The 19086-nt window shown below is 42.6% G+C and overlaps 1 protein-coding gene across 1 annotated transcript in view; it reads left to right on the top strand.

The window, feature by feature from the left end:
- The window catches only part of RASA2 (RAS p21 protein activator 2), a 78638-nt gene extending 62116 nt beyond the window's left edge, over positions 1-16522 (top strand). The window contains exons 20-24 of the mRNA XM_015413476.1: positions 2512-2594; positions 2693-2901; positions 11380-11483; positions 12055-12244; positions 16492-16522. Coding sequence (XP_015268962.1) covers positions 2512-2594; positions 2693-2901; positions 11380-11483; positions 12055-12244; positions 16492-16522 — 617 coding nt within the window. The remainder of the gene's footprint in view (positions 1-2511; positions 2595-2692; positions 2902-11379; positions 11484-12054; positions 12245-16491) is intronic.
- The last annotated feature ends 2564 nt before the right edge of the window (positions 16523-19086 follow it).

Here is a 19086-nt window from a genome sequence, read left to right as displayed (position 1 = left end):
ATGGCTGAATGACAGAAGTGGTTACAGTGTGTGACTTGAGCATCATCAACTTTGGTACTGAGGACAGAGAGGGAGTGTAGCTGTGGCCCACTGTCGGCCTCCAACTTTCAAAGATATCCAGGGTAAATTCTGTGTTTCTTCTGTTGGGTTCCACAGACATATAGAGAATTATCCTGGTGGTGTCTGCTTAACTGTTCAGCTGATGGTGCTCAATCAGCATGTATTGGAGGCCCCCATATTTATTTTCCAGAGAGACCAACTGCTCGGTGGAGACCTTATCAAGTAGCACTCAGGGCATCATGGGTGCAGTTCAAACTCTAGGACTGGCTCAAATTGTTTTGAGCCCTGAACACAAACAAAGGCACATTCTGGATTAACTCATCTGCTAAAGGCACATTTTATACATGATTGGCTCCCTCTGTAGGGATGGTGAATCCCTATGATCTGCTCTCAGACTCAAAAGACACTGTGAGTTTTGTGAATTCCCTGAAGATGCCCTCTTCTTGTTGTGGAATATAGGGTTGACAGACGCTATAGATGAGGCTGCTCTGCATCATCTGCTATTGCCATCCGTAGCATTCTCCCCAATCCCTCCCCTGCCCTACAGCAGAGCTGGGGCAAATTCAATTGGTTGGGCAGCATCTGGATTGATAGTGAAAGAAAGGACATGCTGTAGAGCCCATTGGAAGGCTTATGAGGCAGAAGGGGTGGTGACAAAGAAGTGCTTATTTCTTGCTACCATTGCTTGAGATGAGTCATGTCCTGGAGAACTCTTCTGAGTGTTCAAGGCCTGTTGGCTAGAATCCTCGGAGAATTAACCTTGATAATTTAGTGGGACATGCTTGTATGATTTTTGCTTGTAATATTGCTCCTATCTGGTCCAATTTGGACTCCATAAGGAAACATGAAGCTGCCTTATACTGGGTCAGACCACTGATATTTCAAGGTCAGTATTGTCTACTCTGCCTGCAGCAGCTCTCAGTTAGAGGGTTTTTCACATCACTTGCTGCCTTTCCTTTTAAAATAGAGGTGCAAGGGATTGAACAAGATCTGCATGTAGAGCAAATGTTTTCCCACTGGACCACAATCCCTCCATGTATCTTAATAATTCTCTTCGAGTCATAGAATCATAGAGTTGGAAAGGACCTCCAGGGTCATCTCGTCCAACCCCCTGCACAATGCAGGAAATTCACAACTACCTCTCCCCAAACACCCCAGTGACCTCTGCTCCATTCCCAGAGGATGGCAAAAAAATCCCTCCAGGATCCCTGGCCAAACTGGCCTAAAGAAAATTGCTTCCTGACCCCAAAGCAGTGATCAGCATTTCCCTGGCTATGTAAGAAAGGGCCACAAGAACTAAGTACTGATGCAGCCCTTGCCCTTCTTGCTCTCCCTCTCATGATCTGCCTAAGTTCACAGAATCAGCATTGCTGTCAGACAGTCGTCTAGCCTCTGTTTAAAAACCTCCAAAGTAGGAGAGCCTACAGCCTCCTGAGCAAGCCTGTTCCACTGAGGAACCACTCTGTCAGAAAGTTCTTCCTAATATTTAGCCAAAAAACTCTTTTGATTTAATTTCAACTCATTGGTTCTGGTCCGACCTGGGGCAACAGAAAATAACTTCGCACCATTCTTTATATGACAGCCTTTGAAGATGGTTACCATATCACCTCTCAGTCATGTCCTCTCCAGGCTAAACATACTGAGCTCCTTCAACCTTTCCTCACAGGACTTGGTCTCCAGACTCCTCACCATCTCTGTTGCCCTCCTCTGCACATATTCCAGCTTGTCTATATTCTCCTTAAATTGTGGTGCCCAAAACTGAACACAATACTCTAGGTGAGGTCCAACCAGAGCAGAGTACAGCGATACTATCACTTTGCGTGATCTGGACACTATACTTATTTATTTATTTATTTCATTCGATTTCCTATCCCGCTCACACACCCCCAGGGGCTCTGAGCGGCTTACAATTCTAATTAGTAACACATCCTAGTCTAGGGCCACATGTAAGTAGGGAGGTGAGAAACCTACCAGGCACCCTTTCTTCTGTAGCAGGTCTTTCTTTTTGCGGGGGACAGTCCCGGCGGCAGTCCTTCTACAGCGCTGGTCTTTGCACTTCCGTCTTTTTCCGGCAGTCATAACTCCAGGCCTGGACCTCTTCGCGCCTCCGCGCATGCTCTCAGCAGCCTCTGTCCGAGTCAACTTAAGTTGATACAGCCCAAAATCATATTTGCCTTTTTAGTTACCACATCACACAACTGGCTCATGTTCAGTGTATGGTCTACTAAGACCCCTAGATTCTTTTCACACATACTACTGCCAAGACAAGTTTCCCCCAACCTATAATTATGCATTTGATTATTCATACCTAAATGCAGAACTTTACATTTATCCCCGTTGAAATTCATTTTATTAGTTTTAGCCCAGTTTTCCAGCCTATCTAAAGCAAGATCATTAGCAGTGGTTATGATGGTTTGCTGGCTTATAGTAATTTGTTAATTATTTACACAGATAAGGAACCAATTTACAGTGTTCCAGTTAGAAACATCCTTGCAGTGGAAAAACTTGATGAGAGTGCCTTTAACAAGAAAAACGTAAGTTCTGTTTTGAAATACTTGCCAAAAATAAATATATTGTGCACAATATATATACAGCTAGTAGCTTAATGAAAAAGGGTCTTCGCTTTTTTCAGATGTTTCAAGTGATACATGTTGAAAAAACCCTTTATGTGCAAGCAAATAATTGTGTGGAAGCTAGTGAGTGGATTGAAGCTCTCTGCCGGGTAAGCAGATGCAACCAAAGGAGACTGAGTGTTTACCATCCCTCTGCTTTCTTGAATGGGAACTGGCTTTGCTGTAAGGCAACATCAGAGAACACAGTGGGTTGTACACCATGCACCGCGTAAGTAACGTCTTCAAAGAAAGGGATGTATATATGTCTTAGAAGTCACTGTAAAATAAAACAGATCTTACTTTCTAAGTCAGTGATTCCAGGCCTAATAAGGAAACATTAGTATGTTTAGAGGCTAGGCCACATGTCAGTCTTGTTTTTGAGTTTGAAATCCTTCCTCTCCTCCTTATTAGCCCTTATGCCCTGGTGTGTTGAACACCCACTCACGGTCAGATTTAGTTCAAAACGAAATGGTGATATCCATGAACGTGGAAACAAACTAGATGTCTACATCCACGGAGCAGCCTCTATCTACTCACAACTAAAAATCAAAGCAATACGGTCATCAACATTCGTTGGCTTAGATAGGGGTAGATTGTTTATCATGACCACCACAAGGTCTTGGTCTGTATCTCTCAGTATGACCTCAATATGAAAGCTGAAATCACCCAGAGTACTCAGCACTACCAAAACCAGTTCAGGGAGCCTGTCATATAGCAAGGTAGTACACCTCCAAATCTCTTAATTTTTTATACCCCCAAAAAAAGACACGTGTGGAAAGCAGATCTGTAGGCCATGGTGTAAGGTTTGGTCATGCTTGACCACCTTAATGAGGTGCCAGTGCGCTGTGAACTTAACTTCATTGCTGTTGTGTGGAGTTAAAACATCTCATCTTGTTTTACAGAGAAACATCTTGGCAATTAAAAAAAGAGCACAAACAGGTTCAGTGAGTGACTGATGGAGTTCACTTGTTGACAACTAGAAGACAATTATAATTGTCAGAGCCCCCTTTCCACTTCTTGACTGAAAACCTGCAGTTGCACCAGGCAGTGCTGATTGCTCCTCAGGAGCCCCAGTGCTGTTTGAATTCTCAGTTAGCTCTAAAGTGGGGAATTCACTTAGCTCTCAAGAATAGATTCTTCTGATTTCCCCAATTTAAGATGGCAGTGTAGCTGCATGATAGTTGCATTGAAGAGAATAAAGCAGAACTGGTAGAACATGGGAGGGGGAATCAGCCTTCCTAGACATGTGGATCAGTCTTCACAATTCTCTCTCCTCAGATCTTTTTTAATGTGCAGGATAGCAACTGCAGTATTAAGTCTTAGGCCTGACTCTTGTGGAAAATCTCTGCTAATGGAAGGGAACTTTATCATTGGGGTGGGGCTTCCCTCCCCTGCTGCTACAGCCCAAAATACCCCTGAAATGCTGCTCCTGTGGGACAGGGTGAGCATGGGGGTGTTGGTCTGCAGCATTAGAGGTAATCAGCAAAAATCATGCCCCGTTTTGGTTAGTGGGAATTTTCCATGGGTTCCCACTGTTACTTTGGTAATTCCCCCCCCTGAAATATTTACCCATTGTGACTTATTTGTGGGGTGTTTGTACCTCACTTTCCTTTAACATCATTTACTTTCTATAGCAGTATTATAGCCCACTGGAAGCAAGTTGATAATTTTGCCCTATGGCAGTCATTTTTTTCAAAATTCATTTTTTAACCTCCTATATAATGTCTAGTGTGAAAAACAGGTTGCTTACCTGTAACTGATGATCTTCGAGTGCTTATCTGTGCATCCACACCCATGGGTTTAGTGCACCTACACTGAACCTGTCGGTATTGTAGAAAGCTCTAATGGATTTTCATGCCAGCTCCTCAGGCATGCGCAGAAACCACAACCATGCATGCCCAGAGGGGTGGGGCATGGACATCCCACCAGTTCCTTCTGACCGCTGCAAACCAGATTAAAATGAAAGCATGCCTGGCAGCACAGGGGAAGGATGGGTGGGCAGTGTGAATGCACAGATGACCACTTGAAGATCATCAGTTACAGGTAAGCAACCTATTTATCTTCAACGTGGTCTCTGTGCTTCACACCCATGGGAGAGTAGCAAGCAGTAGCCTACCTGGAGGAGGGTGCTGGCAGGCTGTCAATGCGAAGTGGCAGAAAGGATAAGGCGACCCATCTCGGTCCGTCTTGAAGTTCGAACATCTAATGCATAGTGCTTGGTGAAAGTATTTTGTGTCGCCCATGTAGCCGCCCTGCAAATGTCTGTAAGAGAGACACCCTTGCGGAAGGCCGTGGACATCGTTACAGCCCTAGTGGAATGTGCACGAATCAGGCCAGGGAATGGGCTTTTGGCCAAAAGGTAACAAAGGCAGATGAGTTCAACGATCCATCTAGAAAGTCGTTGAGCTGTAATCACAGTCCCTGTCCTATGCGTAGCGTAGGCCACAAACAAACGTGGACTTTGCTGGCATTGTTTTGTTCGGCTTAAGTAAAATAGAAGAGCACGCCGAACATTCAATGTGTGAAGAAGGCGTTCTTCGTCAGTTCCAGGAACAGGAAAAAAGTCTGGCAGAAACACTTCTGCCTGCTGATGGAACTCAGATATAACCTTGGGAAGAAAGGAGACATCAGGCACCAACCGAACACCATTTGCTAAGCAACAGAGATACGGTGGGTCATGTCGAAACGCAAGGCAACCAGGAAAAGTTACGGCAACCAGGAAAACCGTTTTCCAAGCGCGATGCTTCAACTCACAAGTTGTGAGCAGTTCGAAGGGTTTTCTAGTGAGCTGACATAAGATGAGGGGGAGATCCCACATCTGAGCAGGCCATTTAATCGGAGGGTACAAGTGAAGAAGACCCCGTAAAAAAGGCTTGGACAGTGGGTGGCAGAAAATGGAAAAACTGTCCATCCAGTCATGAAACACAGAGATGGAAGATAAGTACACTCTAATGGAAGAGTGCGACAGCCCGGCGTCAGCTAGGGAGAGCAGAAATTCAAAAATGCGTGGCAACACAGCAGTAGAGGGTGAAGGTTGCGACGCTCCAAGGAAAGAACAGAATTTGTCCCATTTGTAACTGTAAGATCTGCGGGTGGAGGCTTTACGGGAATTAAGGAGAACCTCTACTACACGGTCAGAGAAGCAGGTGGGAGCAGCCTCCAAGCAGTTAGTTTCAACCTCGGTATGTTGTGGAAGAGAAGTGGACTGTCCAATAGTAGAAGGAGGTCAGGAGCTGCTTGGAAATGGTAATAACATCCTTTGGCCAGGGCCAATAACACTGGGAACCTGGGTTGCCTTGGCCACCACGGAGTTATAAGGATGCAATTAGCTTTGTCCACCAGAATCTTCCAAACTACGCTGGTAAGAAGAGGTGGGGGGGGAGAGGTACAGGAAGTTGTGAGTCCACAGGTAATGGAGACCGTCTCCTAAGGAGAGTGGGTCATCTCCCCCCCCCGGCTGCAGAAGTGAGGACATTTCCTGTTGGCTCTGGTCGCGTAAGCGTCGACTTCTGGGAACCCCCAGAGATGGAAGACTGGTGCAAGGTATGTCCAATTGAGCTCCCAATTGTGGAGAAGAACATGGCCTTGACTGAGGAGATCCACATGAACATTCAGGGAACCTGGTATGTGGGTTGCGGAGAGAAAGATATCATTCTCTATGCACCAGTCCCAAAGCTGAAGTGCCAGATAGCAGAGACAATGGGAGACTGTGCCCCCTTGGCAGTTGACATAACTGAGCGCAGTAGTATTGTCCGTTAGGACGGCTACACACCAGCCCTTTACCAGCTACAGGAAGGCCCGCAGGGCGAACTGTATGGCTAGGAGCTCTAAATAATTTATATGGCGGCGTAGAAGATGAGGAGTCCACTTGTCGCCGATACTGAGACCTCTGAGGTGGGGGCCCCAGCCTCACTGAGAAGCATCTGTTGTTAGAGTTAGTTGCAGGGCTGGGCAGTGAAAGGGAGCCCCTTGAAGCAAGTTGGAATGGCAGCCCCACCAAGATAGTGAGTCTCTGACATCTTGTGGAGGAGAGAGAAGAATGGATTGGGACTGAGAGCCTGAGCGAAACTTGCAAAGAAACCACAACTGAAGCTGCCTCATCCTTAATTTGGCAAAGGCAAGAACCGCAGTAGTTGCAGCCATGAGTCCAAGGAGACGCTGAATTTGGAGAGCTGATGATGAAGGGAGCTATCGAACTTGTCACGACCAAGTGACGATGGTTATCGCTCTGTCCTCTGGAAGATTAGCTTGAAAGGCTACGGAATCCAGAAGGTTCCTTATGTACTGGACCCGTTGCGATGGGTGAAGATGGGACTTCTCTTCGTTTATCTGAAGTCGTAGGTCGCTGAGCAGGGAGCGGGTGTTTCTGCGGATAAGTGGAAGAATGGAATGAAGAGGCACCATGCGGAATCGACTGTACTGTATAAAGTAGTTCAGCATCCTGAGGTTGAGAGTGGGCCTGGAACCACTGTCCCTCTTGGGGACAGTAAAATGACGGGAATAAAACACTGTACCGCAGTCCAGCAGTGGTACTATAGCTATTATACTGCTCTATAGTACCATAGTGGTACCGCAGTCTTCTATAGCATCTTTGCGGAGCAAAGTAGCAACTTATTGAAGGAGAAGGAGGACACGGGACAGCGGAGTGACGGTGAAAACTGGTGTAGTTGAAAGCTGAACGAACTCTATGAAGTACCCTTGAGAAATGATGGAAAGGACCCAGGTGTCTGTAATAACTCTGCACCAAGCCAAGAGGAAAGGTAGAAGGCGAGTGGGAGTGGCAAGGTGGATAAAGGCGGTCAAAGACCCTGTTTGGTCGGTCTAGCAGCTTTGGAACGGTTAGACTGTTGAGCAGCGGAATACTTTTGCTTAGGCGTATAAGTTGATCTCTGAGGGCCGGGTGATGTGCGGGGTCTCCATGACCTGTCAGGAAAATTCCTGTGGTAGGCTCACTTGGACCAAGGCCTTGACCAAGAGCGCAGCTTGAAGAACTTTGAAGAAGAAGAAACACCCAGAGTGCGTGAAGCTTTAATACTTGTGTCCATGTCTTGTAGGACAGTATCAGTTGTGGCATGGAGAAGTCCCAACCCATCAAAGGGGAGATCCTTGATATAAGCCCTAGTATCCAATTGCAAAGTTGTGGTATGAAGCCAGGAGTGCCTGCAGAGAGTGATGGCAAATGTCATAGTCTTCAAAAAGGTGTCAAGAGCATGTTTGGAAGAGTTGATCTGCTGCTTGGCTAAAACCAGACCCTCCTTTTGGATCTTCCAAGCCACCTGACGTTTATCTTCTGACAAAAAGGTAAAGAGTTCACTGTTTCCACAGCGCATATTGATAGCAACTTATACACACAAGGCAATTAGTTGTCTTGAGACCTAATGCACCAGCAGAATAAAAGCACCTGCCAAAAGAATCTAATTTCCTGCTCTCCTTATCCGAAGAGGTGGAGTTTGTCTTCCTGGACTTAGAAGCAGAAATGACCACCATCTAATTGGGTTTAGGATGGTTAACCAGAAATTCTGCACCAGCCTCCTGGACCTTATACATGTGATCCAGGCAGCGAGAAGAAACAGGTGCAGAAAAGGGCTTGTCCCAAGGCTTTAGCCGCTTGTAGTAGTACCAATGACATTGGCAAGGCGATAGATGTGGGCATATCAATTTGGACCATGTGAAAAGACTGCATCAGTAACCGATGGCTGTGGTTGCATTACAGATAGCCAAGAGAGTGAGCCATCCTCTTTATCAGGTCACCGTAAGAGGTAAGGTCCTCAGAGGGCGAAATAGGTAGATCTTCCGAGACCGTAGGCTTTGGAGAGGGATCCTCAGGGGAACTATGAGTGTCTGAGTCTTCGTCAGAAGAATCTGAAGAGCTGGAGACAGAAAGAGAAGGTAGTACAAGTGGCTCTGTAGGTCTAGCTTTAGGTGGAGGTGGTGGGGGAGGCGTCGATATCGGCCGCCTCAGTACTGGAGGTGTAGGTGACTGATGTCAAGAATCCGTTGGTGCTTACTAAAGAATATTTTACCTAGATTTCTTTTTCTTGCTCAAACCAGTCCTGAGGAATGTTAAATTCTTTAAAGATCTAGACGTAATTTGTAGACAATTTGTATGGTCAAACAAAACTGCACGTATGAAGTGGAAAGTATTGCAGGATAAAAGAGGGCTTTGGACTTCCAAATTGGAAATTATACTATTCGGCAGCGGTAATGGGATGGATTAAAGATTGGGTAACGTTAGAAAATAAAAAACTCTTAACCCTAGAGGGTTATGATTTAGCCATGTGATGGCATGCACGCTTATGCTATGAAAAAGAAAATATATATTCTAACTTCAAGCAACATGCTATAAGAGGAGCACTAAATAAAATTTGCCAAGAAGTTAAAGAGCATTTCTATAATCAAACTCCGAGATGGATCTCACCACTAGAAGTTTTTATTAAACCCTCTCTCATGAAACCCTCTAAATTGGTAAGTTATGAAACCCTATTAGATGGAGATGATAATCTGATTTCGCAGGACAATCTTGTGAAGCAAAATATTAAATTGACTTGATGGCAGAATATGCAGTTGAATTGCTGGAAATGTAAAAATAATGTGGGCACCTTCTACCATAATTGGTGGAGGTGCAATGTAACACAGCGTTATTGGCATAAGGTACATAAACTTATCTCAGAAATTCTAGAGATGGATATACCTTTATCCCCGGAACTCTTTTTGTTAAATATGCTACCTGATGAATATAGAGTAGATGAGAAATAAGTCATTACATATATTATCACAGCAGCACGTATTCTGTTTGCCAAGTATTGGAAACTAGAGGGAATACCCTCTAGGAAGGAATTAATCTATAAAGTATTAGATGTGGTAGAAATGGATAAATTATCTACAATTTTGCAGGGTAGAGATGATGCGCTGTTTAAATGTAGATGGAAAAAGTTTTATATCTGGATAGATAAGAATTAGTGTACTAAGCAATAATCATTACATATGACTCCAAAAGTCTATTATCTTGTTGTACAAGGTTTGTTTATTTTTCTATTGTATGGTTTTTTTGAAAACTTATAAATAATAAAGACGATAGCAAAAAAAGAAAAAGAAAGAATCTGTCGGTGTCGAACGTTTCGGTGCCGGAAATGTTGATGATCGACGCTGAGAATCCCTTGGACAGGGCTCTTTAGGCTTAGACAATGAGGCTGATGGGGGAGCCTGGAAGGACCTTGGAGAACGGGAGCGATGCAACGAATACCAGTCCCAATCTGAAAGCCCCGCTGGGGTAAGCCAGGGCATCGAGGCAGACAGAGGAAACGCACCAAATAAATACTGGAGATGGCACTGATCCCAAGGCATCATGGGAGGCAAGACAGGTGGGTATTCTCTAGGGGAATGGTCTGGCGACCTAACCTGGCATAATGAGCAACGGCCTCTGAGAAAGTCATCATAAAAACGAGGAGCATCGGTATCGATGGTCTGGCAATGCGGTGCGTCGGTATCGGCGATCAGACAACACAAGGCATTGGGATAAACAGATGAGTAAGATTGGTCCGTATAGTGTGGGGACCTAGACCGGGAGTGGTCACGTCGTGGAGAATGGGCAGTCAAGATCTCCATGCCCTCGATATTAGAGAAATCTTGGGTTTCCAGAATCTGGTCCATGATCAGGGGGTTCAGCTGCCTGATAGGTGAATCCAGCATATGGATAGGTGGTGGAGCAGAGAGCACCTTAGGCAAGTCCGACACTGGAACTTCGAGGTCAGGCTGCACCAGAGAAGCAGAGCTAAGCGCAGGGCCCGTGGCCTCAGTCGTAGAGCATGGTGTGTGGGGTTTCTTACTGCCTGTAGTCGTGCTTTTGTGTCGCTTCTCCGACTTGTCCTTCTTGTTCTTAGCTGGAGTAGAGGACACAGACTGGGGAATCGGGGTTGACTGCTTCGATGTCGATCAAACAATATCGGATGCCAATATCGGATGGACACTGACCATCGAGGCCAAAGACTTAGCTTGTTGCTCAGAGTCCATAGCTTCGGTCGATGGGGAAGTAGACGGTGCTAAGGCTGATTCTAGAAGGGCCACTCGGAGGCGTGCCGCCTGTTCTTGCGCCTTTGATTAGAAAACTTAGCGCAATGTGGGCACGAATCTGGGCAATGGGATTCCCCAAGACAGAGGATGCAGAGCAAATGGCTGTCGGGAGGCATGAGCTTGCTGCCGCAAGAGGTGCACCTCTTAAAAAATCCCCACTTCCTCGCCATACAAAGGAATAAGGGAAGGGGGAAAAGGAGGGGTGCCCAAAGGCGGGAAAAAGAGGGGAAACCAAAGAGGAAAACCCCCCAAAAAGACACCCCTCACAAAAAAACAACTTTTTTTTTAAGACAGCAAAACAAAAGTCCGAAGAAAAAGAACATTAACAATGAGAAAAAGTTAAGGAAAAACCTGACAGAAAGCTTTCCACAGAAAGATCTCACCAACCGACGAAGAGCTATTAACAGCGCAGCAGTCAGAAGAGAACTGGCGGGATGTCCGCACATGCCCGAGGAGCTGGCATGAAAATCCGTTAGAGTTTTCTACAGTACCAACAGGTTCAGTGCAGACACACTAAACCCATGGGTGTGAAGCACAGAGACCACGTCGAAGATCACTGGTGTTAAGATGCTTAAACTCCATTACAGAATGGCTTTTAATAACAGTAGTCTGTCTCTTTTATACCTTGTAATTGTAGAGGTGGACCTGCTGATATTCAAATAGAGATTGATGGTGATAGAGAAACTGAGAGAATCTACTCACTTTTTGCTGTCAACATGCCAAAGCTGCAGAAGATGCAAGGTACTGATATAGCAATTCATAAAAGTAGCACCAGCTTCTTAAAAATAGTACTGGTAAAAAATAAGTTCTATGATATTCGCCCTTATCCATTTCCTGTGTCCAGTTTATTCTAAAATTAGTTTTGGACAAAATTTTGTTCTAATATTGCATGAGAAACCAAATATTCCCCCCTTCAGCTATTTTAGGCTGTGCTTCTCAAAGCACTTCACAGGTATGTCTCCCACTTACTGCATTAAATAAGGTTGTAAATGTGCACACAACTTGTATTTAACATTTTTTCTGGTTTTACATGCCTCTTAACAGAACATGCTTGTTTTATCGCTCTGATATAAGCAGGCAGCTTTTCCCCCGTGAGCACAGTAGTAGTGATCAGCTTTTGCAAGATTCTAGGTGTTTAGAAAATTGTTAAATCTGTGAGGATTAAATACAGCATAAATGGGAAATATTATGCTCAGTAAATATCCTTCCTTTATTCACTTTTTAAAATGTATTGTTTCATTAAAGTTCTACTTCTAAAGACAGAAGCATTGTTTAATGGAAATGAAAATGTCTCTAATATTTTTATTTTTAGAGGCTTGTGGAAGCATAGCAGTCTATCAGGGTCCACGGAAGGAACCAGATGACTATTCTCATTTCACAATTGAGGACTCTGTAGCAACTTTTCAGACACTTCAGCAAATAATATCTATAGTAGAAAAGTTGTCTGAACATCATGACAGATATCAGAAGAAGAGGTCATCTAGTGCTAAATATGGCAGTGAGTAAGTATTTAACCCTCAAAGTGGTACAGCTCTTGGCAACTTGAGAATATATCCTGGTGTGGTATATCACCTATCAAATTCTAAAATATCAGTCAAAAAATTCTTGCCACTTCACATACATGATTGCTGCTTGTGAAAAGAAAGGGTTGAATAAAACCCAAGTATAGAGATGTTAATTTTTTCTGAAGCCACTATCAGGTTTTCCAGTTGAAAAACTGGAAATTTGGGGGAGCTTTAGGGGGAAAAACTCTTTGAAATATTTTCTCTTTCAGAGCTAGTGGATGGGATATTTTTAGTCGGACCATGTGTGAAAGTTATATAGCAACACTAGAAAATCATGTGTATAAGCATATATAATATGTTTTCAAAAATGTTTATTTAAACAACATGAACAATTTTGTCCACAATTAATATGCCATCTGTATATGATACACTTTTGAAAAAAAAGAAATTGGCCCCCCGGAGGGGATTTTTTTATTACATTTTTATAAAGACTACAAACTACAACAGAAATAGGGAAGGGGACTACATTAAGGGATAAAGAAAAGATACCCACTACTGTCTAAAAACCCAAGAGAGGAGATAATCTAGTTACCTTAGCACACGTTATCTCTAAATCACGCTAATTCCATTATGAACTGATTCAACTATAGTATTATCTTTTTCATATCTTAACTATCACTGGCTGCGGTCACACAGAGCATTAGGCACGCTAGAGGGACGGAAGATAGGCGGATTTTCCGGGTGCGATCTCACCGCCACATCTGGGAAGCGTCGAGTTCCCGTGGCAAACCCGAGGCTTCCCGCGGAAGATGCATGGTAAAAAACTAGTACCTCTGAGGTACTAGTTTCCTGAAACCGCGGGGCAAGGGTGGGCGTCTGATCGTGTTTCTGGTGGTAGTTCCGGCGCCCGCCCATGTCCCCTCGGAAAAAGGTGTTTTTTTTCAAAGTCTCCACGGATGCGCACAAGCACCCAAGGGAGCTTGCGCGCATTTGAGTTTTTTTTTAAAAAATCTAGTATATTAAAAAAAAGTTTTTCAAAGGCACAATTCAGAGTCCTTCAGCCTTCATTTCCCCTTGCCCAGTCTCTTCCGCAGTTTATAAGGACTTTTAGGGGCGGCTGCCCCTTTCTCTGATAGAGAGTCCTCTCCAGAAGACCCCGAGTCCAGCTCGCCGCTGGACTTACTGTCCATCCCTTCTTTTTCTTCCTCCTCTGGCTCTCCCATGTGGACTCTCAAAAATTTCCGTGCTTTCTGAACAGAGTCAATCTTTTCCTTTTTATCCTTGATTTTGAAGATCACACATTCTGGTGTTAGCCATCTGTATCCAATTGTGTTTGTCTGGAGAAAAAAAATTAAATCTTTGTACTTCTTTCTCCTTTGTCTTATTTCAAATGGAATGTCTTTTAGGATTCTGATAGCATTATCTCCAACTTTCAAAGGAGCTCCAGATGCCGCTTTCAGGATTGCATCCCTCACACATCTCTTTGAGAATCTTATCACTATTTCCTCAGGCAGATTGTTTTTCTTTATATATCCTGAATATGACCTGCTGGCCACATCCATATTGCTCAGCAAAGATTCCGCCTTCATCTCTGTCATTGGGGCCAATAATTCACTCATCTTCTCCTTCAGATTCTCTCCTTTAGTCTCTGGAAGGCCCTAAAAGCGAAGAATCAAATTAGCTTTTTCCATTTGTAGTTGTAACAGCTGACCTTCCATGGAGATTTGCTTCTTTTCCAGCTTTTGTACTTTCTTCTTCACCTTTTGTGCAGGGGCATCCACTTCTTTCACCTTCTCAGCTGTTTGATTCATCATTTTAAGTGTCTCGCTCAACTGTGTTTGCTGGGTGGTGATACATTGATTCATTGTTGACAGCTGCTGCTTGAGATTATTCATCTGGTCCAGCAGAGGGTGCATGGATTTCACCAATGTCTTTGCCAGCTCGCTGGTTGCTTCTGGTCTTGGGCTCTCAGTCCCTTTCGCTTTTAAAAATTTCTCTTTCTCCGTCCTCTTCCCTGCCATCTTAGTGGATTGTTTACTTTAACCGATATTTTAAAAGTCTCTGAATATGTGCTTATTTGCTCGAACTCGCCTTGGTAAGTCTTAACAGTTTTATTCGCTTTTTCTTCCGCTCCCCCCCTCCAATTTGCTTTTAAGTACGTGCATTTGGGAGGCGTCCCTCCCCCGCTCGCCTCACTTTCTGTTCCATGGGGGGTTTGGGGAGCTTCCTTTTCCTTTTATTTAAACGCTTAGATTGAACTCACGTTCATAGTTGGTCCTCAGACCTCGTTTAAGCTCTGTTTCTTTCGCTCGACCTCCTGCGCTTGCCCCGGTCAGCGTCGCTTGGTTCCATTCGGTCTCATAGCACAAAGAACCTTCGGGATGGAGAGGCGCCTCAATTCCCCGGCATCGCGCCGGCGAAGAGGCAACCCCTCGAGAGTCCCATGGCCAGAGCCCCTTCAGCCAGGTCTCTGCGGGGTGACAATCCTGCGCACCCCCTCCTTCGGCCAGAGCGCAGCTTCACCCCTGGAAGGTCCAGGAGGTGCGACTTCTCAGCGCGCCGCCATAAACCGGAAACCACACTTTTGAAAATTCATTGTTTAACTCAATACCCAATATGCTGTTAGCCTGGTAGGACTGCACGAAGCTGTTTCAGTCCATATAATATACATCCTTTTGTTTAATTCATAATTTATTTTCTGTTTTCAAACTGTCTTTTCTGCTTCTCTCATAGCAAAAACTAAGATTTATATGCAGAAGTAGTATAAGATGCAGCAACTTTCAGCTTGTACTCTCAAGTATTGTTTATAGTCACAATTCTGTATGTAGAAAATGAAGGCATTTGTAATTCTAAATTCCATAAATATGCCAACTACTGCAATTTCACATGCTAATGAAGGTATATATTTTGCATTTTATGGGATTAAAGAAGTAAAACAAATTAAGGTTTGATTAATATTTCAGTTTTCCTCCATATTTCCCTCATTTTTGAGGGGGGTTAGATGGCTTCAAAAATTTCCAAAAAGTTCTCATCTCTATTGGCATTCTGTGTATTGCCTATCTATCGCATTCTTATCCTGCCCTTCCTTAAGAAGCTTAGGCAACATGCTTAGTTTCCCACTCTTTCATCATATCTTCACAATAAACCTGTGAGATGAGTTAGGATGAGAGTGAGCAACTGGCCGAAGAACCATCAGCTTCCTCCATGGCTAAGTGGAGATATGAACCCTGGTCATCCAACTTCTGATAAGTCAATTTAATTACAACACCTCATTGCTGCATCATATCCAAATCCTGCTAAATGGCTCTGCCCATGCGCTTCCATATAACCCTTTTTATGAAGTGTTGAAGTAAAGCGCGACGCTTAATGTGCATTAGATCATTTTCTTTGGGTTACCAGGGATAGGCACAAAAATACCTAAAGGAAGATCAATTCCCTATATTGAGATATTTGAGGGCAGTTCATATGTGCTTTAATATTCATCATTTAACTGTGTAACCTCAAATCTGACATGGGAAGAATTGATTTGAAAACTTTCCCGAATGAAAATGGTCCTCATGTAAAACATCTGAAACGTTAGAGGCAAGGATTGAAATAATATTTTAATACGCCATGGAAAATATTTTTAAACAAACTTTTGTTGAAATAACAATATCAACCATAACAGACAAAAAAGAACCATGAACTACATAAAGTCAGTGGGTATGCTATAATGGTAATAGCACTACCATTAAATTTTGTGAATCTTTAACCATATGTCCTGATATAATAAACATCTATAGAGTTACAAGTATTTCACCAAATACAAAATGTTTTTATGTGGGATGAATTTCATGTAAAAGGTAATTCCAAAAAACTTTTTCTTGCTTGAATCTCTGACTGTGGTCAGACAAATACAGGGGTTTGGGGAGAGGGCATCTGAAGCTCCAGAACATTTCTGGAGTTTCCACAAATCTGTGGAGCCTTAATTGACCCTTTGAGAGCATATTTTGGCTCTGCCACAACTGCAATCAAATAGTGCCCATGAGTAGACTAGAAATAGACTTTATTAGCACATTCTACACATGTGCAAAATTTGCTTTACGTTCTGAATCAATTTTAAAAGCTTGATTTAAAAACTGAGCTTTTTTCAAGTGTGTTCTAAGAGGACGCTTTTAATTAATAATTCAAGTTAGGGGAGATCACCTATCACTAAGGAAAACTAAGACTAAGAGTCAAGTGCAACTTGTGTTTGTTTTTTACAGAGAAAATCCAATTGTTGGAAAAATTTCCTAACCAAAGACAAACTGCAATGGATGAGTTTGGAAGAAACTGGAGTAATTTTCACTTTGTCAAAATCCTGGTTTTATACTGATTTCAGTATTTCAGAATGTATATTGGCTGGAAATTAGCTGTGTTCAATCTATTTAATATTTAATAAGGAAAAAACCAACTTGGGAATCTGATTCTGTTTTTGGGAGAGACTTTTTCTGTACTGCTGAAAGAACAAAGTTTCGGAAGATGCAAGTAATCATAAACTTTCTACACTTCAGAGGAGCTTTCTAAAGGAATAAGCTTTTTAGAAGAGAGGAAGATAACTACTATCGTGGAAGGGATTGTGCATCTGCCAAATTCATCACAGTTTAATTAGTGAAACATCAGTACCTGTTCAGCAGATGGCTCTTGGCGTCAAAAATCTCAAGAGATGACAAAGGATCCTAAGCTTTATATTCAGCACACAGCCACTTTTAAAACTGTCCTATCTTAATCTGCTGATCTATAGGAGATATTATGTTAAAAAAAAAGAAAATGGTGGTACTTTTAAATGTGCATTGACAATTTAGCAATGTTTTATTTAAGAGATATTACTGAAACAGGACAAGTCAGGGACTCTGCATCTTGTTTACAGTTGGGGTGAGCAGTGAAAGGAGTGACATGGGATCATTGTCTACATCTTTGTCTTGATAAATAACCAGCTATGAACTTTTTTTGTAGCTATCAGGGCTTATCTGGAGGAACAAGATTTTGTGGTATTGGGAAAATATGGCATCCTCCTACTTCAAATTTTAAAACCGCCCTAAGGACTGATGTTAAACATTAGACATGAGTTGCATTTAATTGCAAATAGTTGCTTTTGAGAATCACTCCAAGCACTTTAGATATCTGGATAGCTCCAGATTATATTTCTAGATACTTTGTAGTATCTAATGTTATGATCAGTTGAATGATCGTTGTTGTGGCTTAACATGATGCTTTTTGTGAACTTTTTTATATCTAGTTTTTTACTTGTTAGGTGAAGTTTGAAACTCAACTTTGCCTTTAGAAACTTTTAATCTTGCCTTCTTGATCTGTCTTGCCATAGGTTGATAAAAATGTCTATGTAATAAACAAGCTACCACATGAGAGAAGAAAAGGCTAACCTTCCATTCATCAGTATTATTGGTTATGGTACTAGAAACCCCATTCTGGGAGCAATTTGCTGAGCACTATTAGAATGGATATATTTCCAGTGAAGACATGGCCATAGTATTTGTAGATTTCCTCTTTTCTTTTTTTTACCTTTTAAAAAAAGTTACTATTGTGCAAATTTTAATTAATGTTGTTTGATACAATTCTGATATAATAGCTAGAAGATATAAGCTGCTTAAAATATTACACATTACTGGTAGTATGGCATTGTTGAAAAAACTGCAGGGATGTCTCCAAAGGATCAAAATGCCCAATCTAAAAGCTTTCTGCACCAGCAAATAAAAGCTTATGATCCTTTGAGCTACTTTATGTATGCTCAAGAAGCTGCATGCAATCAGTGGGAGATTTATTTTTTTAAGAGCTAATCTTGCCTTTTGAGACATAGCTTGCCATGTACTAGCCCCATTGAGCACATGGAATCCATGGCTCATGGGTTTCCAGTAGACAGTAAGGAACCAGAGGGGATTGACAACACAAATGAATGATACAGTGGTTGTGCAATGATTAACAGTAGAAACATAAGAGAAGCCCAGTAAAATTAAATAATATCTGGAAGGTCAAGATTAAAATGGATATTATGTGGGATCCAGATGTGATGTGTGATTTGTGCAGAGGAGGCTTATAGATAGCTGATGGTGTTCAACTAACTATATTGGATAATAATCTTCCCATGTTGTGTAGTCGGCATTTGACAAAGCCAGTAGCTTTAGCCAAAGCAACATACTGCTGGTTCATCATAGTGGCTTCTGTGCAGTCCTACATGGGACTGTGTATGCGCACAGGCCTGCCACTGCAGTTTTACTCGGATGCTCTTCTAATGCTTTAAATGCTATTAAAATACTGAAAGATTATCCACTGAAAGGTGTTTGTATAAGACTGAGATTAGTGGCTGCACCCATTTTTAATAGGAATATCTTCTTGTTCGGTGTGAAAGATACTAAATATTTGAACCTTGGCTGTTTATTGGAATGTGAAGTGCAACATATTGTTTGCAGTACTAATGGGATCAAACAATCATTTGTCCTTGTTTATTGTGTCTAAGTCAGACACTTGTCCGTTAGGTTAGCTGTGCTCCAAAATGGTGTTAAGTGATATTTGAAAGATTTGATAACATCTTTTAGAACAAGAGCAACACCATTGAAGACCTGAAATTTCTTACTGAATGCATTCAGCATCATAAGTAGTGGAATATGATTATGTAGAAATACATCATATTATGCTCAATCTTTCGGATTAAAATGTGATTTAATTAGGCTTCTGACAGAAGAGGACCACTTTGCACAATGCAAAAAGCAAGCCAAGGTTTGTTATGAAATGTTCCTTTAACAAGGAATTGCAGCCAGCCACAGTTGCCTGACAGGTATACATGCATGAGATGTCTTTACCAGCAT

This window comes from Gekko japonicus, unplaced genomic scaffold (genome assembly GCF_001447785.1).
Source record: "Gekko japonicus isolate JY-2015 unplaced genomic scaffold, Gekko_japonicus_V1.1 scaffold155, whole genome shotgun sequence".
Taxonomy (NCBI): Eukaryota; Metazoa; Chordata; class Lepidosauria; order Squamata; family Gekkonidae; genus Gekko; species Gekko japonicus.
This window is presented reverse-complemented; position numbering and strand designations above follow the sequence as displayed.